The sequence below is a fragment of the Podarcis bocagei genome, assembly GCF_964188305.1.
Source record: "Podarcis bocagei genome assembly, chromosome: 4".
NCBI classification, from domain to species: domain Eukaryota; kingdom Metazoa; phylum Chordata; class Lepidosauria; order Squamata; family Lacertidae; genus Podarcis; species Podarcis bocagei.
In genome coordinates, this window is record NC_138128.1 from 67,461,403 (window position 1) to 67,484,418 (window position 23,016).

Genomic DNA, 23,016 nt, shown 5'->3' on the forward strand with positions numbered 1-23,016 from the left:
GATTTCAGTAAGGGAAGTACAGTACAGTGGTACCTTGGTTTATGAACTTAATCCATTCTGGAAGTCTGTTCTTAAACCGAAACCGTTCTTAAACTGAGGTGCACTTTCCCTAATGTGGCCTCCTGCCGTCGGTGCCCTTCCACCATTCGGCTTCCGTTCTTAGACCAAGGTAAAGTTACCAAACCGGACCACTACTTCTGGTTTTGCAGAGTTAGTAAACTGAATAGTTCATAAACAGGGCTGTTCTTAAACTGAGGTACCACTGTATGTAACCATGTTTTAAACCGAAACTTCAGATTCAAAGATGGCAAAACAAAGACTTCAGATTCTTAGGCTGCAGTCCTATACTCACTTACCTAGGAATGACCGCTGGGAGGAGTGCAGGGAGAAGAAATGCTATGGTGCACCTGCAGCATAGCTGTCAACTTTCAGATTTGAAAATAAGGGATCAGCAGCCTCAAAAATAAGGGATCAGCAGCCTCACCTGTCCCAGGGACAGTCTACGGGATATCTAACAATCCAGGATAGCAGCGGGAAGCAGCGGGAAACGGCGCTGGAATAAGGGAATTTCCCACAAAAAAAGGGAAGGTTGACAGCTATGATCTGCAGCAGCACAGCCAGACACCTTCATCTGCCCTATCCACAAGAAAACATGTCTCTCCCATATTAGTCTCTACAGCCACAGTAGGCGCTGTAACCTGCCAACAGTTTAACTCCACCCCAAAGGTGCACTCCTCCATTGTCTCCCACGAAAGACAGATGCCAATACCAGGAGTTAACTCCCACCTAAGTCAATGTAGCTTATTTTTGTGTCGACATATATCAGCTTGCAGTGTTAAAGTCAGAAGTATCGTAGAATTGTGGAGTTAGAAGGGACCATGGGAGTAATGTTGTCTAACTTCCTGAAAATGCAGTAATATTTTGCTTAATGGATCCTGAGATTAAGAGTCTCATGCTCTACCAACTGAGCTATGCGTGCCATCTCAAGTAAAGTTGTTAAAGTATAAGGCAAGGGTGGAGAACATTTGTTCCTCCAGATGTTGCTATACTACAACTCCCATCAGCCCCAGCAAGCATGGTCAATGGCCTCATATAATGTGCCAGGAAAATCTTAGTAGACCTTACTTTAACTCTGCAGCTTACACAGGGGTTGCATTCCAGAGATCACACCCAAAGCCAGAATTGTGTATGGTCAAAACACATTTAGTTCAGTAGTGGGGTTTCCTGGATGCCTGCCCCATTTAAGCTATTATTATTATTATTATTATTGTGTAAAGCTGAATGTGCACAAGTTCAATGCATTCAAATTGTGGGCTTACTGTATAGCAATGGAACAAAGATGCAATATGCAAATTAATTTGTGGCTTACTGATCAGGGTCTGTGATTCTTGACACGTAGGACGATACCCCACATTGAGTGAGCAGAATTCCTCTTCTCTCATCTTTGATCACCAAGATTCCCCCTCATCAAAAGGGAAAAGCTCTAGGGGAGCAGTGCTTTCCCAGGCTTGGCTTCCCTTAGAAAGGAGGTCACAGGAGGCTTATGGTATTGTGAAATATTCATATTTATTTCCAAATACACCAACTGAGCAAAGGTGGAAACACAGCTTTTAACACTCCCAATGCTGCCCAAATCTCCTTTTCTCAGATTATCTTAGCCAGGACTCTAAGATGCTGATTGCTTTTCAGAGCCCAAGGCCAGTGGTCTGTCTCTCCTCAAACTGCAATCTGTGCTTGATCTGCCAGTGCTCCTTAACACAGTCCTGTATCGAAAAACAATTGACTTGGAACTGTTTAGTTCCCATGGTAACATACCACTGGGTCATCCTGGCAATCGAAATTTCTTTGTCAAGTCTTAAGAGGCAGGCCCCAAAGCTATTAAAGTAAGTTGTCTTAACAGGCTTGACCACTTCAGCAGATACTTCCCCAGTCTCCAGTCTTAACAGTCTGAATTACTGATTTGGAAGGGAAACTGGGGATCATCCAGTCTACCAACCCAACCCCAAATCCATCTATTTGCGTGGCGAGTTCCCGCCCCCACCAAGGATAAATAAATACACCAGACACCAGAATTTAAGGTTAAATGGGCGAACAAGGCCACAACTTTATTGAATTCAGGAATGAGAGGCATTGGCTTAGGCATTGGTCCTATTGACTATCCAGCTCCAGCCCATTTGCTGGAGACACGGGAAGGGTTAACACCATAGTGGGGGAGTCTCCTGCTGAAGCTCCCCCAGGTCTCCGCTCGGGGGCGTGCCTTAGGCCCACACCTCCATAGGCTTCGGACAGGGCCATACCCCCCAGAGTCCTTTATCGGACCACCCTTCATTCTCTGGGGGGAGATGATGGTGTCCCCCCCCCATCCTCTAAACCCCTTCTTACCAATGCCTAACCACCAATGCCAAGAAGTTGTGACGAGTTGCTACGAGGTAGGCGAAAAACCAAAAGGCTGTAAATTGCCAATTGGGAAAAATTCCTACCATGCCCCTTGCGGCGACAGACCAAAGTCCATAGCAAAGTCAGAAACCTACCTAAAGGGAGGGAGGCTGGGAAAACGTGGGGGCTAGCTGGCAAAAGAGGGTGAGCCCCGGCTGTGCCGGCCCTAAATAGGGCAGGCCACGCCCCCCAGCCACCCGATTGGCTGGCTGGGTGGACGATGTGGCCGGGATTCCCCTGCTCTCGCGGGGGCTGAAACCAGCCCCCGCTCACGTGGGGTGGGCATGAAGCCCGCAATCCCACCTCCTGGGCAAGCCAGAAGTGGCTTTCCCTGGTGAGTTCCCGCCACCCACCAAGGAATAAATAAAGACACCAGACACCAGAATTTAAGGTTAAATGGGCGAATTAGGGCACAACTTTATTGAATTCAGGAATGAGAGGCATTGGCTTAGGCATTGGTTCTATCGACTATCCGGCTCCAGCCCATTTGCTGGAGAGACGGGAAGGGTTAACACCATAGTGGGGGAGTCTCCTGCTGAGGCACGTCAACTAGGAGCTCCCCCGGGTCACCACTCGGGGGCGTGCCTTAGGCCCACACCTCCATAGGCTTCGGACAGGGCCACGCCCCCCAGGGTCCTTTATCGGACCACCCTTCATTCTCTGGGGGGAGGTGATGGTGTTCCTCCCCCCCCCACATCCTCTAAACCCGTTCTTACCAATGCCTAACCGCCACACGAGTAATCGCTTGCCACCAATACTCTCATGCCTGAAAGCAATCCCTTATCCCCTTTGCTATATCCATCAGCCAAATATCATTTCCAGCATCCGAAAGATGCACGCCATCAAGCCGGTAGAGGGCCTCACATTTGAAACGTATCCCCGGGTGGTCAATGACCCTCCCACCCAGGGCTGCCACTCTACGCACCACCGCCCGATCCAAGGCTTTCCTAGCCCTATTTATGGCTATCGGGCACCTGCCATCTCTCCAAACCTGCCTTTCCATCAACGAGGCCCAAATAATTGTGATGTTTGGGTAAAAGGCCTTGAGCTCCTCAAAGTCACTAAATATGTGCCACTGCAAGTCAACTGCCTTTCAGTAAGCTAGATCATTTTCTCCTAATTGTATCAGTAAAGCATCTGGGGGGCCCTCCGCTGCCGCTCTGGCCTTAATTGCGGGCAACGTTTCAGCCCAGTGCATTCCCCTCCGAGAGATCCAGGATATATTGATGCCAGGCAGTAAGTCAAGCCGCGGCCCGAGACCGGAATTGATGGCGCGGACCCAGGCCCAGTGCACAATGCTGTGCCCGATTATCCAAATGTGGGCCCTCATAGCTCCTGCAAGAGAAATTGAAAGAACAGGCCAAAGTCAGGTAACCCCAGGTAAGCAGTCATAGGTTTTTTCTAACATAGCGCTTGTAAGCATCCGATTTCCAACGGTCCAGGTCCTTAATCTTCTCGGTAGTGAGGCCCAGGTGCATTGCTGCGGTGGGCGCTCCTATCCTAAAGGAGTACGCCGCAAACTCCGTGGGGGGTAAGCCGCATGCTGCCACTGTTAAGCGCATGACACGAGTGAACTGGTGCCGTGTCAGGGGTAAGCCATCTGCATGGATCAAAAGTGGCCCTGCTGCATTAGTTCTCAGAAATAAGAAACGCCTGGTGTCCTTAACCAAACATGGGCCTGATTTTCCGGTTGCCAAGAGCCAAACCAAAGCCCCCCTCCCGTACTGATCCGTTTTGGAGCTGCGTATCCGCAAGACTAGATCCTCCCGTGATAGTGTGACATCACTTAATAGCAAACCCCGGGAGGAACCTCGCTGATCCTCTTCATATACCACCTCACCGACGCGCAGTGTGCCGAAAAAAGCGATGGAATATGCCGCTGAGAATAAGCGGGCCTCATACTTAGACCAGCAGACAGTTCTCAACTTTTAATGAATTTGATAAAGGATGTCGAATGATATTGGCCTTCTCGTATCGCAGCTGGGGGGCTGCAGCCTGCGCCAGCCCTCCAAGGCCCTCCGCGCTACAAAATCGGCACACAGGTCAGAGGAAAACACTGCCTTGCAAAAGAATGATATTGCCGCCGCCTGTAGGTTGAGGGTTTTAGGGGCGCGGCCCAAGCGTCTCAGGTGCACTAAGTAGGATAAAACTTCTGACTTGACGGGAGGGAAATTGCTTCTAGCAGCATAGATTTTACTGTGGAATTTTCAGAAATCCGCCCAAGCTTTCCTATAAGATCTTTGCGTGGAAGGTGCCACTGAGGCCAATACTCCCTGAATCACTTCTGGTTCCCAAGACTCCACAGGTGCTCCGGGAACGGCTGAGGAAGCGGTTGTGCATCCGGTGCTAACAAGCGGAAGCGGTCCATCTGAAAACGAGATAGGGCATCCGCAATGTCATTGTTAACGCCAGGAACAAATTTGGCGGAGAAGTGGATATTGAGCTCTAAACACAGGAGAACGAAGGAACGCAGAAGGGCACCCACCGAAAGGGCTCCCTACGCTGCGGATAGCAGCCTGCCGCCCGGCGCGCAGGCCGCCCTGAAGCAGAGAAACTCCCGCAGGGCTCCCCACGCTGCGGATGTCTGCCCGGTGCGCGGGGCGCTCTGCTTCAGGGCGCCCTGCGTGCCGGGCGGCAGGCTGCTATCCGCAGCGTAGGGAGCCCTTTCGGGAACTCCCGCGGGCTCCCCAGGCTTGCTGGTAGCTTCCTGAAGCCTGGAGAGTGAGAGGGGTCAGTGCGCACCGACCCCTCTCGCTCTCCAAGCTTCAGCGAAAGCCTGTATTCGCACACAGATTTTCCCTTCATTTTTGGAGGAGAAAAAGTGCATCCTATAGGGTGAAAAATATGGTAATATGAAAGCAAAGCATTTTAACTGAATTCTTTTCAGAGTGGTAACTAAAAGTCCACACCCATGCAAATCCCTAATAGAAGGCTTGTTTCTGCTGCACTATTATTATTGTTGTTATTATTAATTATTATAGCTGAAAGGGACGCGGGTGGCGCTGTGGGTAAAACCTCAGTGCCTAGGACTTGCCGATCGTATGCTCGGCGGTTCGAATCCCTGCGGCGGGGTGAGCTCCCGTCTTTCGGTCCCAGCTCCTGCCCACCTAGCAGTTCGAAAGCACCCCTAAACGCAAGTAGATAAATAGGTACCGCTTTATAGCGGGAAGGTAAACGGCGTTCCGTGTGCTGCGCTGGTGAAGGCTCGCCAGCTATGTCACACTGGCCACGTGACCCGGAAGTGTCTGCGGACGGCGCCGACTCCCGGCCTCTAGAGTGAGATGAGCGCACAACCCTAGAGTCTGACAAGATTGGCCCGTACGGGCAGGGGTACCTTTACCTTTATTATAGCTGAATAACTCAGACAAGAAAAAAACTTGTACTGGAAGCTAAGAAACTGAAAAGGCATCGAGTCACATGTGACAAAGGTCCCCCTGAACTGCTTAAATACAGAAACAGAAATGACATAACACTGGTGCAAACTACTATTTTGTGCTCAATACTATGCAGTGTTATGAAAGCCCAGGAAAGTGACATGTACACACATGGTTTTAGATCTGAGTGATGGAAGCTGACTTACACACATTAGTACCATTCCTATTTATCTGTTCCCAAATTACCCATGTAGATGAGAAACACAGACATAAAGTTCACAGTAGGAGCCAAGTAAATGGCCTGCTGCAGAGTTGAAGGTAAGCAGGTGTGCATCTGTATGGGAAAGCACAGCCCCTTCTAATAGCAGGGAAGAAGTATAGCCATTTAAATACTGAAAAATACAGTTTTCACAGTAAATGCCGGGAATCAAATCTTCAAACGTATTTGTATTCATACTGTGCTAGATATTACACTGACTGATGCATTCATGTCAACACGGTAGCGAACTCTACAACATTTTGTTCATCTGCATGGTGTAAGAGAGATCTACAACACTTCAGATTTGTTTGGATAAAACCAGGCTTGTTTGGATAAAGAGGAGTACTATTTACATACAGTTACACCAATGAAGAGAGAAGTGGATTTTATTTTTTTATAAGCAGATTGCTTTGATGGCTGTCATTTAGATAATATGGCTTCTATATAAAGACCGTATAAACACCCACACCAAGTATATCAGGTGTGAAAAGACCCACTTCACACTTCATTCGGTGATTTAGCCTGCAATCATAGGCATTTTAAGGAGGGATAAAGTCCTATTGAACTCAGCAGGCTTACTTCCAAGTAGGAATATAAGAAAATATTATTAGGGTTGTGTTGCATATAATGCAGTGCACTTTCCACAGCTGCAAACAGTGATAAGTTATAGGGGAGCTGGTACAGGTTTAGCATTCTTTGGATAAGAGAACACTGCATCAGACTTACAGTACCTTTATAATAGTATTTGTTTTATTTACAGGGGCTTTTTTTCAGCCGGAGCTCAGTTCCAGCACCTCTCGGGGGGCACCATTTCCTGTGGCATGCGGTCAGCAGACTAGAGCAGGGGTCGGCAACCTAAGGCCCATGGGTCGGTAGTGGCCCAAGAGGCTTGTCTAACTGGTCCATGGTGACCTCTGCCGCCTGCTCTTCCCGGTGCGGCGTGGTGTGGCATCAGGACCGACTTCCGGGTTGATGGCACTTGCACATGGGCACTCCTCCGACCCAGATGTGTGCCGGAAATAGCGCGTGGGTTGGAGGAGTGCCGGAAATAGCATGTGTGAACGCGCACAGGCACTCCTCTGACCCGGAAGAGAGTGCATGCGCCCATACTCACGTCAACCCATCTTCTGATTAAGGTTGCCAACCTGTGGACTAGAGGGACTAAGCTAGTCCCCTAAATGTTCCTTTGGCTCTTCCTTCCCAAACCTGGGAAGTTTCTGCTCGGCTTAGGGAGGGAGGTGCGATGCTCCAATGGGTCCAGGAACCCTCCTGCCACCTTCCCAAAGCTTTGCGAAGGAGGCAGAAGGGCTCCAGTATCTTGTCAGAGCCTTGGCATCTCCTTCCCAAAGCCCAGGAAGCTTCTGCCTGGCTTATGGAGGGAGGCGCTATGCTTGGGTGCAGGACATCAAGACATCATGCTGTTCTCCTATGGAAAATTTCACTGCACACCACTGACCATTGCCATTCTAAGAGAACAAGGAAGAAGTTCATGGTGTGCTCCGGCACCTCTTTTTCTAGAAAAATGACTGTTTATATATAAGTAGAACAGAAGCAGAGGCAAAGCAGCCCTACTACAAGGCAGCATATCTGCTACCCTACATCAGATAATCAGAAAGAGATCAGGCATTGCCTCATCAGTTCAGAGTTATCTGCCTCCATTTCTTCTGCCCCTTCCAAAAGAGCAAAATGCATTTACACACACACACACACACACACACACACACACACACACACACACAATCTTCTTATATCTGGGTCATCCCTCAGCAGGAGAGGTGTCATCCTGGCCAAAAGCATAGAGAGCCCTATCACCTAATTAGCTCTGACCAACCTACTATATATTCTTAGTTATTAACTAGCAATAAACCTAACAAAGTGTTGTAAGAATTTTAAGGTCATATATATATTAGATGTTCATAAATGTACCAATCAAACACATACAAATGTGTAAACTACATGTCTGAAACCCACAGAAAACTCCTGAAACCATTTTCTCTCTCCCAAAATGACCTCAAATATTTCTCTGCAAGGTTGAAGGAAATGGGAAATCTCCCCACTGTCTTTGCTCACGAATCCTGTCTTAAGGGCACGTTTAAGATATGAATAGGGTGTGAGCCCAGTAGTTATCATAATGAAAGAATGGCCAGGCTCCCCAGGTACAATGGTACCGCTGGTTAAGAACTTAATTCGTTCTAGAGGTCTGTTCTTAACCTGAGGTACCATTTTAGCTAATGGGGCCTCCCGCTGTCGTCGCCGTTGCACGATTTCTGTTCTCGTCCTGAAGCAAAGTTCTTAATCTGAGGTATTATTTCTGGGTTAGCGGAATCTATAACCTGAAGCATCTATAACCTGAAGTGTCTGTAACCTGAGGTGCCACTGTAATCCAGTCAAGTGACCGTTAACAGGTAACCTGGCAGACATGATAAAAACAACGCACTGATTTCTGTTGTAGTCCGCCTCTTCTGGGATACACCCCTTCTGTGATGTATGTATGATGTTTCTGGGGGTGGTCTGGAGTTTGAGGGCGGGCATTTTAAAAAGTCTATATAATGGTGGTCACACCTTTGTTCTGGGTCCCTCCCCCCCCTCCTGTGTGTGGTGGGGAGAGCACCCTTACTAGCTTACTAGCTGCCTTGCTTCTCAATATTCTCTGGTTGGCCTCTGTTATTTTCTCCTTCCATTAGAGAACCTAAAAAGAGGACTCTATATGGGCTCTTGGGTACCCCATAAGGGAAAAGAGCAGTTTTTTCTTATAACACGAAGGAATTGTCAGTTAACGGTGTAACAATGGTGGAAGTTCACTCATCTTGGATTTGTTACCCACTATCTATAATACATTTTATCATCATATTTATTGTACTCAAAATTAGAGTGGTTAAAAAGATGTATTTTCCCATCTTTGGCATGCACCTTTATCAGTGAAGAATGAATTTGATCCATGTTAGTGGCTCTGAATATAGAAATTTGGTGGTAGTTGTTGCCATACTGACATAGAACTGAAAAGTATGTTTATATTTGACTCACAGGAGTTTGCAAAATAAGATGTGTGAAGAACGGTGTGATTGTGTCCTTTATTCATGATTCACACTACTTAAAATACAATTTGCACATTTTAAAAATGCACCCACATTAGAAAAGGATTCTGTGGGAAAAGTAATGGGAGATGTGACTCCATGTTGTATTACGCAGAAAGTGTGCCATGATGTGATCATGTATTTGCAATATTGGCCTTGGCTCAGGGGCAGAACTGTGTGATCCCTAAGTTGGCTCACGTGCAGTGGGAGCCACCTATGGAAGTTGATTGTGCATAGACAGGATTTCGTAATATCTAAAAACAGAGGCACTAGAAATCATGCCCTTTGCCCTTTGAGCTCTTCACTCAAATCTACAGTGAAAGAACTGACTATGCTTATTCAGAGGTGAGGGAAAAATACTGAGTTATCACTTCACTCTCCAGGGTTAAGCTTTGGCACTGAAACAATAACAAAGGGTCTAGGGTTTAATCCTCACATTAAGCATTACAAAAAGCATAAAGTTAAAGGTACCCCTGACCATTAGGTCCAGTCGTGGAAAACTTTGGGGTTGCGGCGCTCATCTCACTCTATAGGCAGAGGGAGCCGGTGTTTGACCGCAGACAGCTTCCGGGTCATGTGGCCAGCATGACTAAGCCACTTCTGGCAAACCAGAGCAGCACACGGAAACGCCATTTACCTTCCCGCCGGAGCTGTACCTATTTGTACTTGCACTTTGACATGCTTTCAAACTGCTAGGTGGGCAGGAGCTGGGACCGAGCAACAGGAGCATACAAGGATGTAAATCCTGCCTTAGCCACAAATTCAGGTGGGTGAATCACAATGGCTCCAATTCTAAGCATCCTTATTGGGGAATAAGTCCTGTTGAATTAATTGGGACATACTTCTGAATAAATATGCATAGGATTCAATTGTATTTATTGGCCTTGATTCTCCATCTGTGATTTTCCTACAAAACTCTGCATAGGAAATAAGGTGTAACGTGTACAGTGACTTGTACAAACACTGAAACCTGCAACTGACTATAGCTTATCGGTGTCCACATTGTGAGAACATACTGCAGAAAAACTTGATTGTGCAATCATTGCGTGACAGTTCAAACATAAGTCGCAAATTGTTATTGCACAGAAGGGATTTTGTAAAGTATGAAGTAGCCCTAATGACAGCATATTACTTCACAGGATTGGTGAAAGGGATAAAAATCAATCATTATGGGGAAATACAATTTGCAAATTACAACTGTGTCAAGCACACACCAAGATAAAACAAGGGAGGATGTCCCCACCTGACACCCTTTTCCCTTTAGGTGCACCCATTTATTCTCTTTGTAAACTGTTTTGAGGTATTTACAACCAAATGGTCTTTACATTTCATGAAATAAACACAATCCACAGTGGCAGGAAAAAGACATGAAAGAGACCAAGAGATGAGGGTGATAAAACCTGCACCAAGTAAAACTTCAGGACTGTGGATAAAGATACCAAACAGATACAGTGGTATCTCGGGTTAAGTACGGTACTTAATTCGTTCCGGAGGTCCGTTCTTAACCTGAAACTGTTCTTAACCTGAAGCACCACTTTAGCTAATGGGGCCTCCCGCTGCCGCCGCCGGAGCACGATTTCTGTTCTTATCCTGAAGCAAAGTTCTTAACCTGAAGCACTATTTCTGGCTTAGTGGAGTGTGTAACCTGAAACATCTGTAACCTGAAGCGTATGTAACCCGAGGTACCACTGTACTGTCAACAAACAAGGCTGGGAATGGGAGGTCTCTTGGGCAAGAGAGAATTTTTGACACCCATCAAGTGGAAATGGCATTTTCTGCAAGTAGGGACAGGTTGATGAGTAGGAAGGATATATTATTTTTAGTTAAGAACAAAAAAATCAAAACGAAACCATGCCTTTCAAACAGCTCGAGGGAGTCAGTAAGCACGCTTGTATAGCGATTCTGCCCCCACTGAGAGACACGGCTGAGTGGAAATTTATTTGAATCGGGGGTTTCCTCAGTCCTAGTCCAACACTCCAAGCAATGCCCAGCAAGGACTTTTTGCTCCCCTTTTACCAGGTTTGTCCTTTCCCCTCAAATGGCCTGCAACTTTTTAGCGTGTGAGTGTTTTTTTTTTTGGGGGGGTGGGCTTTGAGGAAATTGTGGCTCCCGAGCTGCCGACCAGGGCTCAGCAACCATCTCCATCCCTCCAGCTTAGCCTGTTTCACAGGGTCGTTGCGAGGGGAAACCCAGGAGCTGCGCCTTCAGCTCTTCAGCAGGAAAGGCGAGAGCTGTCAAGAAGACGCGAGGCGTCCTGGGAACAAAAGGTCGCGGAGGGTTATTTCACCACGTTCTGTCTTCCACGCGAGGGCGAGTTAAGGAGTCCCTTATGTGAGACACGAAGTGCGCGCGCGGAGGAGGGGGAGCGCGCTCGCGCTGGAATAGGCGCAATCCCGCCTAGTGCACAGGCAAAAGCCGCGCGCGAGAGGGAGAAGGTGCCTCCTCAGGACGCCGACACCGCCGCCGCCGCTCCAGCTCTGGAAGGAGCCGGGAACTCTGCGGCTGCCTCCGCCCCTTCTCGTCAGTCCTCCCTCTCGCCTGCGGAGGGCAGGACGCCTGCGCCGGGGAGGGCGGCGCATTCCGGGCGCCAGGGAGCCGCTGTGGGGAGGCATGAGCGAAGGCGGCGGGCGCTGAGAGTCTCCTCCCTGCCTCGCTCGCTCGCGCGCTGCAGGGGAGAGGAGGACAAAGAGGGAGCGGGCGAGGGGCCGCCTCCTCCTCCCCACCGTCGTCGTCGTCGCCGTCGGTGCGGCCGCCATGGGGGAGCGGCTGCGAAGCCAAGCCGGCGTTTCCTCGGCGGCCGCGTCGGCCCCCACCCCCACCTGCTCGCTGCATAATGGGCTGCTGCACAACGGCTTCCACGGGCTGCCCAGCAATGGGGAGGCTCCCGCGCGCTCGCTGCTCTTCCGACAGGACCCGCCGGTGCCCGGCCAGGGGTCGCCGACGAAGAAATGCCGGACGCGCCGGAGGATGGACTCGGGCAAGAAAAACAGGCCACGTAAGTGAGGAATGCGGAGAAGGGCCCGCCTCGGGCTGGGGGGCAGCGCGGTTTGCCTTGCAAGTATGCACGCGCGCATGCATCTGTGCATCTCTAGGCAGGCGCGCAGGAGCCCTCTGCATCGCGTGATGCAGCGCAGGCCAGGCTGTTTCACTCGTGTGGCAAGCAGCCCTGAGTCACCACCATTCGGCCACCGCGGGGCGCGGGGGGGGGGGTTGCCTTGTGAATGAGGCGAGGGCGCTTCTTGGCTGCTGGCTTGCTCACGTGTGTGCTGTCAAATGTGATTGCCCGTGACGAAATCCAAGGCTTGAAGAGCAACGATTTGATTGCTTAGCTGGCTGCAGATAATAATCTCATATGCATGCACATATATATGCACACACACACACACACACACACACACACACACAGTGTGTGTATATGTATACACACACACACCCATACATACATACATACATACATACAGTATTTTAAGGCAGGAAGGAGGTAAGATTAGAAAGGCTGATTTGCCCTACTAGCGGGCTCGTTATGCCTTTTTCTGCCTTAAAGGACCCAATCGTTCCTTCTCATTGTTTGGTTTTCTCTCCAAAGAGCTCCTCCTGCGCGCGCGCTCCGCCAGCGGCGTGCGGCAGCCTCCTGCTCGAACGCACAACAATCAGTTCATTAAGTACCGTTTCGCTCCGACCAATAGGGCCGCACTCCCGGCGACCACACCCACTGATACCACGTAGGCCGGTCCCGCGGCCGACCAATGAGGAGGCCGGGAGGGAGTGGGCTTGCCTCTGTTTCTACACCGCTGAGTGCAAGTCGCTAAAATGAGAGATTTCTCAATTTACAGCCTGCATAAATGTGACCTTGCTAAAGCGGATGCCGATTGTTGGGGGTGTAAAAGACGCGCAGGCTTGGATTGTCAGCCTCCTGGAAGCCGGCTCTCTGTGCCTTTTAGCAGCTCAAAATGAAGCTTATAATTGATGAGAGGCATTGTAAGTAAATGGCATTGACAGTTGAACTTCATTCTCTCTTTGCCTTCCATTAAATTTAGGGAAAGCATTTTAAGAAAAGAGGAAGGTTTTGATTAGGTGGCAGAGTTAAATTCCAGTAGGTTTTGGATGAGCTGGTTTTAGTTGATAACCATTTGGCTTTTTTTCACCCCTGTGGTTCTATGCAATTTGTTTCCTTTTTTATCTATAATGCAGAAATCTGAGCTCTGTGAGATTCACCTGATCTGCACGCATCTTGGGGCTCATGTATGTGTGTGATTCCCCCCCCCCCAAAAAAAGTGAATAATCAAGAATAAATAGAAATTCACAGCATATTTTGCCCCTACAGGGGGCCTTGGAAGTGACTGAAATGGTGAGATTAATTGCCTGTTCCTAATTTTGTTTACATGGAAGCCAAACCCATTGTTTTGAGTGGGACTTGCTGGTTGGTATGTTTAGGATTAACAGCATTGAGCTGCAATGTAGACTTGTCATTCTTCTGCTTTTTTGTTTGTTTGTTTGTTTAAGGAAAGCCAAGCACCTCTCTGGATAACTTGCTGAGCCAGAAAATGTGCACTTATACTCCAATTGAAAACAAATACTCGAGAGTTTATTGTTATCTCATTATGTAGCATCATCAATGCGTGATGAGAGAGAGCAGGCTAGCATGAGAGATCAGTTCTATAGTTGGGTAAGAGATAGAAACGATAAAGTAAACCTGAGCACATGGGAATCACATATTCACTGGATCTGAGGTTTAAATCCTGTTTCACACATGGATTTATTTATTATGGCTGACAGCACAAATACAGAAATTGCATCTCTTCTAAAGATGAGTGTTTTGCCACTGACTATTGTGGTATCAGAATTTCATGAGCTGCTTTGGATGAATATCTTCTGTAAATAATACACAGCCCTACTGTGGTGATTAAGCCTAAGCATCCCTTCCTTTTAAGGTGGAACATACTCATCTTAAAAAAGGCAAAATTTCCAAAGATACTGTTCATTCTGATGCAGGTAAGTTAGTAAGACTACATGGAGTCACTCAAGTGCCAATTGACTCTTTTTACCCCTCTGGAGTTGATGGGTCTGTGTCAGTGCCATTTTTTCCTATTTCATTTCCTACAGTAATTTAAAAAATAGGAAAAATATGCCCTAGTATCTGGAATACTGTCTGTCTGCAGGTTTACAGAGCTGGCCTACTACATCCTCCCCCTCCCAATTTTGTTTACTATGAGTTGCATCTGACTAAAGTCATGCTCAGAGTAGATCTATTAAAATAAATATGCTTATATTAGTCATTGTTAACTTCAATCCATTGATTCCAGTGGGTTTACCTTGAGTATGAGTTAGTAAGATAGCACCCTGAAGGTGTATATGTCTTTCTATATATCAAGCAAAACTAAAAAAAAGTTTTGCACTGTGCATTTGGTCATTTGATTTCTGTAGATTGTACATGTAATCTTCAAACAAGGCTTGAGTAAGCAAAGGTGAAAGGAAACTTTCTAATTCCCTTTTGTTAAGTTGTTGTTAATGTCATGTTTAAACGTTGTGTTTAAGAAAAATAGTCAAAGACAGTGTTGCATTTCATCTTCAACAAATGCAAAGCGGGATGTTTATATTTCTCTTTCCTTCTGGTTTTAATGTATATATGTGGGGTATATTGTCCTGGGCAAGATAAAGCTACTGACAAATTTAATAAATGAAATAAATATTAGGCCAGTACATTTGTGCTGATAATGTTAGTTCCAGTTTATACTCAAATGCAAAGTTTGTTTGTTTTTTTAAAAATTCTTTGCAAAACAGGTTGCAACGTCTGTTGTTTTACACAGACCTTAAAGATACAATAACGTATTATTTTAATACTTTTTTTCTGAAGAGAATGGGCAAAAATAATGTAAAACGACAGTACAGAATTTTTACACTGAGATACATTTGGGCCAGCTCGGAAAAAAAAGCTCTGGGTGATTCTCCCCGGCCCTCATTAATGAACTAAAATAGAGAGCTGGCACAGAACAGATCTGAGTAGAACATAACAATGAAAAACCCGGTCTTACTGGTTTAATGTGATTATTCAACATTGGCCTGCAAAGGTGCTTGTTAGCTATGTATGTTAAAGGGTGCAATGAAAATTGCATCAGCGGATTTGTGGGAAGGGAACTTGCTAATGAAAAGGTCTTGGTAACACATGCCTCCGACCACTAATTTCTTGCATGGCACAAAACATTATTATTTTTTCAGTGTCAAAGAAAAAAAAATCAGTCCAGTTATAATTTCAGAGCTATATAGGCATTAAATGTACTCTAGCTGAGATCTCTCTTTTTTTTGGTAGCAAGCAGCATGGAAACCCAGACGTGTGGAGAAAGAAGGTTACTTGAAATAAATGGACCTCATGTTGCGTTATGTTGAAACTCTATTTGGATTCAACAGATATATTCCATTGCATTGTGATGGAACCTTCATTACTGGTCTCAAGATGGAAATTGTGGTGATCTCACGCTGGGTAGCCAGGTGATGTCTATGGGTTGCATCTGTTTAGAGCAGGGGTTGTCAACCTGGTCCCTACCGCCCACTAGTGGTAGGATTCTAGGTGGGTGGTAGGGGGTTCTATGGCACAAGCTGAATTCTTCCATCGAGCACTGGTGGGTGGTAAGGAAATTTTTACCATCAAGTAAGATGCATTAGTGGGCGGTAGGTATAAAAAGGTTGACTACCCTGGTTTAAAGTGTTTATTTTGTTCAACCTAATTGTGGTTCAGGGTTCCCTTGTGCAGCAGCTTCTTAGAGAGTGCTCACAGTTCTTCAGTGCATGCCATGGGGTCAGGCATGCATCCCAGTTCTGGAGAAAGAACTCTGAGCTGCCTAGCTTCCTTGCAGAGACTGGTCATAGCCACCTCCTTGGGCAGAGGGAAAAACAAGAGAAAGAGTTATCCAATAGCAGCTGTGGCAGGTGGTACTGTTGTAGTTCTTTTTGCTTTCTTCTCAAAACTATAACTTCTCAAAAGTTTTTTTTAAATCAGACGTTCCCTGGAACAGCTGAGCTCTTCCAGCTTGCATGTTCCCGAGGGCATTGCACAAAGTACCTTGAAGGGTGGGGAATATAAAGAGATGCAGATTTGAGTCCAGTGCTTTGAATCAGGGCAGGGCTGACCAGCTCTTTATGCATACGAATAGGCGATATCTGTTTGTGTATAGAATTGTCCTTGAGTCTATATTTCTCCCTGTCTGCCAGAAAGCACTTTTTCCGGAGTGGCAGTATGCAACTGCTTTTCATGCTTTGTATACCTTGGCTACCAAAACAAACTCTTTAAAAAAAAATGCCTGTACAGAAACTGGCTGCAAACCAATGCAAATGAAGTAGCCTTATCTGAGGATTCAAGAGGATGCTTTTGAATGTTCCCTTTCATGCCCCAGGATTATAATTTAGTTGAGTAGTGCTAGTCAAATAAATACTGCACGTATTTCCATTCTCTGTGCCCTCCTCACAAAAAAACCCCCCAAAAAACCCAAGAGGGTTTTTCATTGGTGGTGGTGGTGATAATGGTGTTATTACCTATAAAATGCTCAGAAATTCTGCATCTCTGCGGAGAGCAGAGTTGACCGTAAGACTTTCCAGTGCTTTGAACTTATTTCAGTATGCTGGCAATCATTTGTAAAACCCTAAATAGCCTGGGTCCTGCACACCCAGAAGACTGCCCTCACTCTTATATTTAATTTTTATATTAATGATTCTCTTAAATATTCAATCCAGTCCATAGGCTTCCCTTCAACTTTGAAACTATCTTTTTCTAGAGGCTTGACTAAAACCACTGATGGGACGGAGAATGGGGGGCGGGGAGGGAAATGGCATTTTGTCGCCTAGCCCAAGCCCTCAGAACCCTGATCACATTGCAGAGGGTTGGACTAGATGACCCTTGGGGTCCCTTCCAATGCTACAATCCTGTGATACCATAAATCCAATCAAATAATTCCTCATTCTAGAAAGCACTTTAACAACCCTAAACTAGACAGTGTTAGGTGTTTTTTGTATCAGTGAAGCAGTCTAGGCTTGATTCTAACCTGCATCATGTGTATATGTATGAATGATGCATCTGTATATATATGAGTGATGCAGGACAGATTAAACATCATCGTAATCATCATCATCATAATTTATTATTTATACCCCGCCCATCTGGCTGGGCTTCCCCAGCCACTCTGGGCGGCTTCCAACAAAATACAATAATGCATCAAACATTAAAAGCTTCTCCAAACATGGCTGCCTTCAGATGTCTTCTAAAAGTATGGTAGTTGTTGTTCTCTTTGACATCTGGTGGGAGGGCGTTCCACAGGGCAGGTGCCACTACCAAGAAGGCCCTCTGCCTGGTTCCCTATAACCTGGCTTCTTGCAGTGAGGGAACCACCAGAAGGCCCTTGGCGCTGGACCTCAGTGTCCAGGTAGAACGATAGGGGTGGAGACACTCCTTCAGATATACTGGACCGAGGCCATTTAGGGCTTTAAAGGTCAGCACCAACACTTTGAATTGTTCTCATGAAAACGCAAACCCAATGGTGTTCAGCAGAGTTCTTGTGTTCTGCTGCAAGTCACCAAAACTGAAGAAATCAAGAGAACTACCTTATTGGTGGTGACTGTTATTATTTATTACCCACCTTGAGGTTAGGTGTGTCCTAAGTACTTGTTAGGCAAGTGATTACATCAGGACTAGAGGGGGAAGCTGTGTCATCCCTCACAACCATGGACTTGTTGTTATTATTATTACCCCATTTCTTACCTGCCTTTCACCATAAGACCCCAGAGCAAGTTACAGCAATTTAAAACTATAATATTAAAAACAGCTTAAAACAGATTGCAGTTGCAGGAATAGGGTGAGAGGTGCAGTATTCTACTTCTGACTTCCTACACTTCTTGACTGCATGGTAGATGACTTGCAATGTGTTGAAATAACAAATGACCTGGTGTGATCTTACCGTGTGCAGTCTGAACATTAATGTAATGTGTGATGTGCAGCAGCCTTTGCTTTGTTGTTTGATTCATGTCTGCATGTAAAGACCTAAAAAATAATAATATATGAATGAATATGTAAGCATGCATTTTCTGGGGCGATAACCTTGTTGCTATGCACAGGGTTTTCCAGCAAGGGAGAAAAAGTCATGAACTTCGTACATAAAGATCTCACCCTTGTAGGCCATCTAGATAATTGCAGAACTACCCATTTCTTGCTCTATACCCTCAATCAGTAAAGTAGATTAGAATTCCCTACTCTAAATCTAGATAGCACACACAGCTCGACTGTTTTCCCCCCTTCCCAATTCTGGACAATTAGCCCAGTTTAAAGTGCACCCGGGAACTGTGTTAAAGGTACTCTCACAGTATCCACAAATGAACTTTCCCCTAGATTGTCCAGCTGTTAGCAGCCATCAAGTTAAGTGATCCTTGTAATCTTTTAGATACCTCCTGTTTGCTTTAGACCTCCTTCTCATTGAGGTGGCAAACATGGGCCTGAGCTGTACCACTTCAAATAGCACGTGGGGCTCACATGATTGAATTGTCCAGAAAAAAGAACTTCCCTGCACATAGGAAGCTAGATGTCAAGAGAAGGCCTTCTAACTGAGCCTAAGCTTGTGTGTGTGTGGGGGGATTTTTATGTAGGATTCCCCCCCCATGGGCATACCATCATACATGCCCCCACCCCCAGAAGTATATGACTTCGAGAACTAAGCCACAGTCATATGCTTTTTCTTTGAATGGTTAAGAGTGCCCAGAGTTGGAAGAGAACTTTGAGATTGTCTAATCCAGGCATGGTCAAACTTGGCCCGCCAGATGTTTTGGGACTGCAACTCCCATCATCCCTAGCTGACAGGACCAGTGGTCAGGGATGATGGGAATTGTAGTCCCAAAAACATCTGGAGGGCCAAGTTTGGCCATGCCTGGTCTAATCCAACCCCTGCCTTAATTCAGGATGTGTAATGGTGGATGCAACTATGTTATCCCATTGAGTCTCTGCTAAATACCTCTTGTAAAATGAGAGCCCATCACTGCCCTTGCTCTTCCCCTCAGACCTTAAACCCTCACATCTGGAGGTTTTGAAACTTTTATTGATGAAGTCGGTGTAGCATCCCAACGTGTGTCTACAGGTTACAAGCAGGTAAAACATGACAGAGTCGTAAAATACATGTGTAGGCTTACCTAAGATGTTTATCCGATACTTGGCTTGGCCCCTGCACTCTTCCTTTTGAAGAGCAAGGTGTGCACAGCTTATTCACAGGCTTGATGGCCTGAGCCTCAGGGCTGGGCAAGCAAACAGGAACTCCTCCATAGAGGCTGGGCTAGCATGGCCTGCTCACTCAGGCGCCTCTGCGTCCTTGGGAGATGGAGGTTGTGTTGATCTAGCCTACTCATAGTTGGGCTTGAACCCAGGCACTGGAGCCACCGCCGCAGCTGGTGATGCATCACTTGGGGTTTTCGATGCCACGGAGGCAGGCTACTCTTCTGACAGGGTCCTTCCTCTGAATCCAGATCTCCCAATCCTCTGGGACCTTCCCCTGGGTCAGAATCCTATAATGACACCAAGTTATCACCCCCTCCCACCCCACTAGGATTTCCCCTTGTTCAGCCTCTCCTGGCTCCTTCCACTTACTCTCGTCATCCAGCCACCCTCTTCATGATGACAATCACCTCCTGAGGTATCCTGTTTCATTGTGGATCAACCCTTAGCATTCAGAAGTTTTTCCTAACTCTGCTGCCTCCTTAATAATTTCCCACCTGTTAGTTCTAGTCTCGCCTTCTGGTGCAGCACAGAACAAGTTCCCCCTTCTACCTGGCAGCTGTTTTCCATTGTCTAACAGGTTAAACATATCCAGCTCCTACTGTTGTTCCTCACATAGGATTTGGTTTTTGGACCCTTTTATATCCTCGTCCTCCTCTTTCAACATTCCACAGTTTTATAAAAGCCTTTCCCAATCGGGGAGGGAACTCTGGCCTGCAGATCTATTTAGGGGCGCCAATTTGGCCATTTCAACCAAGCCCTGCCCACCTGTCCGAGATGGAGGAGGTTAGGATCCAGACTACCAGTTGGGGCCAGTTCCCCACCCCCCCATTAGATATTTTGGACTACAACTCCCACCTGCTCCAGAAAGCACTGGCATGTCAGCTGAGGCTGATGGGAGTTGTAGTTTTTTTAAAAAGGCAGGTGGATACTTAGAACTGGGTTGTGCCAATGCAAGTTCCTATAACCTGGTACAACATGAAATAACAACAGTAGTGGACACCTTCTCCCATCTTTCAGGATTTTGTTAAAGTAATGAGATTAGGCAAAGGAATTGCTAACAAGTTCTTCTGAACAGATGAGAAGTAAAAAGAAGCAATCCCAAACAATGCAATGAATAATGTTGGTAAGATAATTTTAGATAATATAAAATATTCAGTGATTTCTTTTAAAAGACAGTTGTATAGTGCTAACATTTTAATTGGATTTGTTAATAATGGGTGTGTGACATTTCAGTGAGAAGTTGCCAAGGGTGCAGGGTGGGGTGTAACTTCTCCAAGGCCGTGGGAATTTCACAGCATTAAAGGCATCTTTTAAATCTTATTTTCAATCCTAAAGGATAGATGCTCTTAAAAAAAACCCAAAAAACCAACAACAATCCCAAACCCAAGAAAACTAATAATCTTAGGATATTCAGGTGCTATCCACAAGCTGAAACCTGTGACTTGTTATGTTACAATTATGGTAATGAAATAAATATTAACCAGTGTGGTACAGTAAGCATATAGTATTGGCCTGGGGTTCAGTTTCCATTTGGCCACAAAACTCAGCCTAGCCTATGTTTATGATTGTTGCCCCCTGGATTTCCTGCGAGATGGGAGGACAGTAGAAATATAAATGGGATAAAATAATGGTAGTAAGCGAGAATGTCTGGAATCAGAATGGGTTTTATCAGTTTAATGTCTATTATGTATATGAGAGAAGACGTTAAACCCAAATAGATCTATGTACTCTGTTCCCAACGAAACTGTTGCTGGAAGAAATGGAATTGTCTTTCAGAAAGCTTTTGGCCTATCTTCTTCAATGTGTGCCCCAAAGGCCTTGCTTGGAGAGTAGGTCAGGATGAGCTAATCCAGTGTGGCAATGGATATATACACATGGCACATGGGAATACATAGCACGTCAGGCGCTGCAACCCTCCAACAGTTTGACTTCACCCCCGAAGGCGCACTCCTCCATCACCTCTAAGACAGATGGATGCCAACAAGCAATTAACATAACTGCAATACCACTGGCCAGTGTCTTGTTTGTGTACTATAATTTCTCTGCTGCCCTCATGTGGATTTTAAAGCTTGCATGCCCTTGATAGGTCAGTCATATGATTTCCTCTCTGCATTTCAAATTCCTTTGTGTTGGATTAATGGCTTGCAAGTAGTGTAGGAATTAATACGACTCCTAACACCGGGGGCCTGCAAGTTGTTTGTGCTGACACCGGCAAGCAAACTGAAATGTGCTTTAGGTGATAGATGGTGAAAGAGGGAAGTCGAAATCCTTTTCTCTGTTTGTCTGCCCCCAAATGGAAGAGAAGAGGCAGCTACTCTTTACACAGAACATAAAACAAGCCCCTGTCAAGAACAGACTGAGTAAACTCTTAGGATCTCTTTGCTTGCTCTTAAAAATTGAGAAGAGTGGAAACCCAGGTCAAAATACACTTGCGTTTCTGTTTGTAGCAAGATGTATGTACTTCCCAACAATGGGACAATCCCTCTTCCTCTTTTGCAAAGGGAAGAGGAAGTGCAAGACACTGAAATGGCGCAGGTGGGCAGCTCGTGGCATCTCCAAGAAGGGTCCCCTGCCAGAAACCCTGGAGAGTCACTGCCTGTCAGTGTAGACAATACTGAGCTGCATGGATCAATGGTCTGACTCAAATAAGGCATCTTCCTGTGTTCAGACATGTTCCATTTGCGCAGCTTATGCATGAGGTCAGGTCATTGTAGCCATAAGCTATGATCCAGAGAGGGAGAGCGCGCCTACTGTGTCTGCACAGGCTGTAGCTTGAGGCAAAGTTTGCATTGGCACAACTGGATGTCATTTATTTACACTGTTCACTTTCCTCCCCTCTTGCGTGTCTTAGTAAACAGAAGCTGGGTTTTGAAATTTCCCTGACTTTAAAGTTCACTGTACAGGAATGGTGGAGTAGCACTGAAGTGCAGGTGTAGACTGTGCCAGGCTCCAGGTGGTAAGGACAGGCCTTCAAAGCAATGGTGGCCATGGATTTGTATAGATTCAAGTATAGCTTTAAGCTTTCTCATCAGTAGATGAGACTAACTTATGCTGGCTCTGCATTTTCATTTTGGTGAACACCTGTTGCCAGAGGAACTCTTTCGCTGTGGTGCAAATGGGCAAGTTTCTTTAATTTGCCATCCACAAATAATTAAGTCGATAGAGCGAGTGTGAATTTACCTGTAATTAGAGTTCTTGGTTGCTTAAAAACCAGGATTTGTGTAAGTCTGTAATGGGATTAGTGTTATGAGCTTCAGTGCACCATAGTGCAATACAATGTGAGCTTTTGCAGCGTTTAATCTAGATAATCTAAAATATTATCCTGTTGGCGCTGGCCGCAAGCCTTCTGGAGTTTTATGAAAATGACATTGTAAGTAACAACTCCCCCGCCCCCCAAAGAAGTTACCAGCCTGTTGGGGACTGACTGAAAAAATGTATTTGTATGCTGGGTGCTGGAGAGAGGGCAGCTCATTCTGCTTCTATCCTGTGTGTGGAGATGTCACTTGCCTGGGTGACTCACTTGTTTGGGTATAATTTCATGCACCCGCCTGCTTCCAGTCCTTGGTTGCCGATGGGTACCAGGCTAGTAGTTAAATACAAGGGTGTCTTTAAAAGTAAGATCTTTGATGT

General features: G+C 46.2%; 1 protein-coding gene across 3 annotated transcripts in view; it reads left to right on the forward strand.

The window, feature by feature from the left end:
- Positions 1-11,625: 11,625 nt before the first annotated feature.
- The window catches only part of PANK1 (pantothenate kinase 1), a 31,391-nt gene continuing 20,000 nt past the window's right edge, over positions 11,626-23,016 (forward strand). Inside the window, exon 1 of one of the 3 annotated variants that reach the window (XR_014006988.1) lies at positions 11,626-12,138. Coding sequence is in view for 2 of the 3 variants with exons in the window: in XM_081189708.1 (XP_081045834.1) it covers positions 11,898-12,138 (241 nt within the window). In the remaining variant the exon portion in view is untranslated. Of the gene's footprint in view, positions 12,139-12,962; positions 13,122-23,016 lie in introns of those variants that run through there. The other 2 variants (XM_081189708.1, XM_081189709.1) reach the window with 2 other exon arrangements.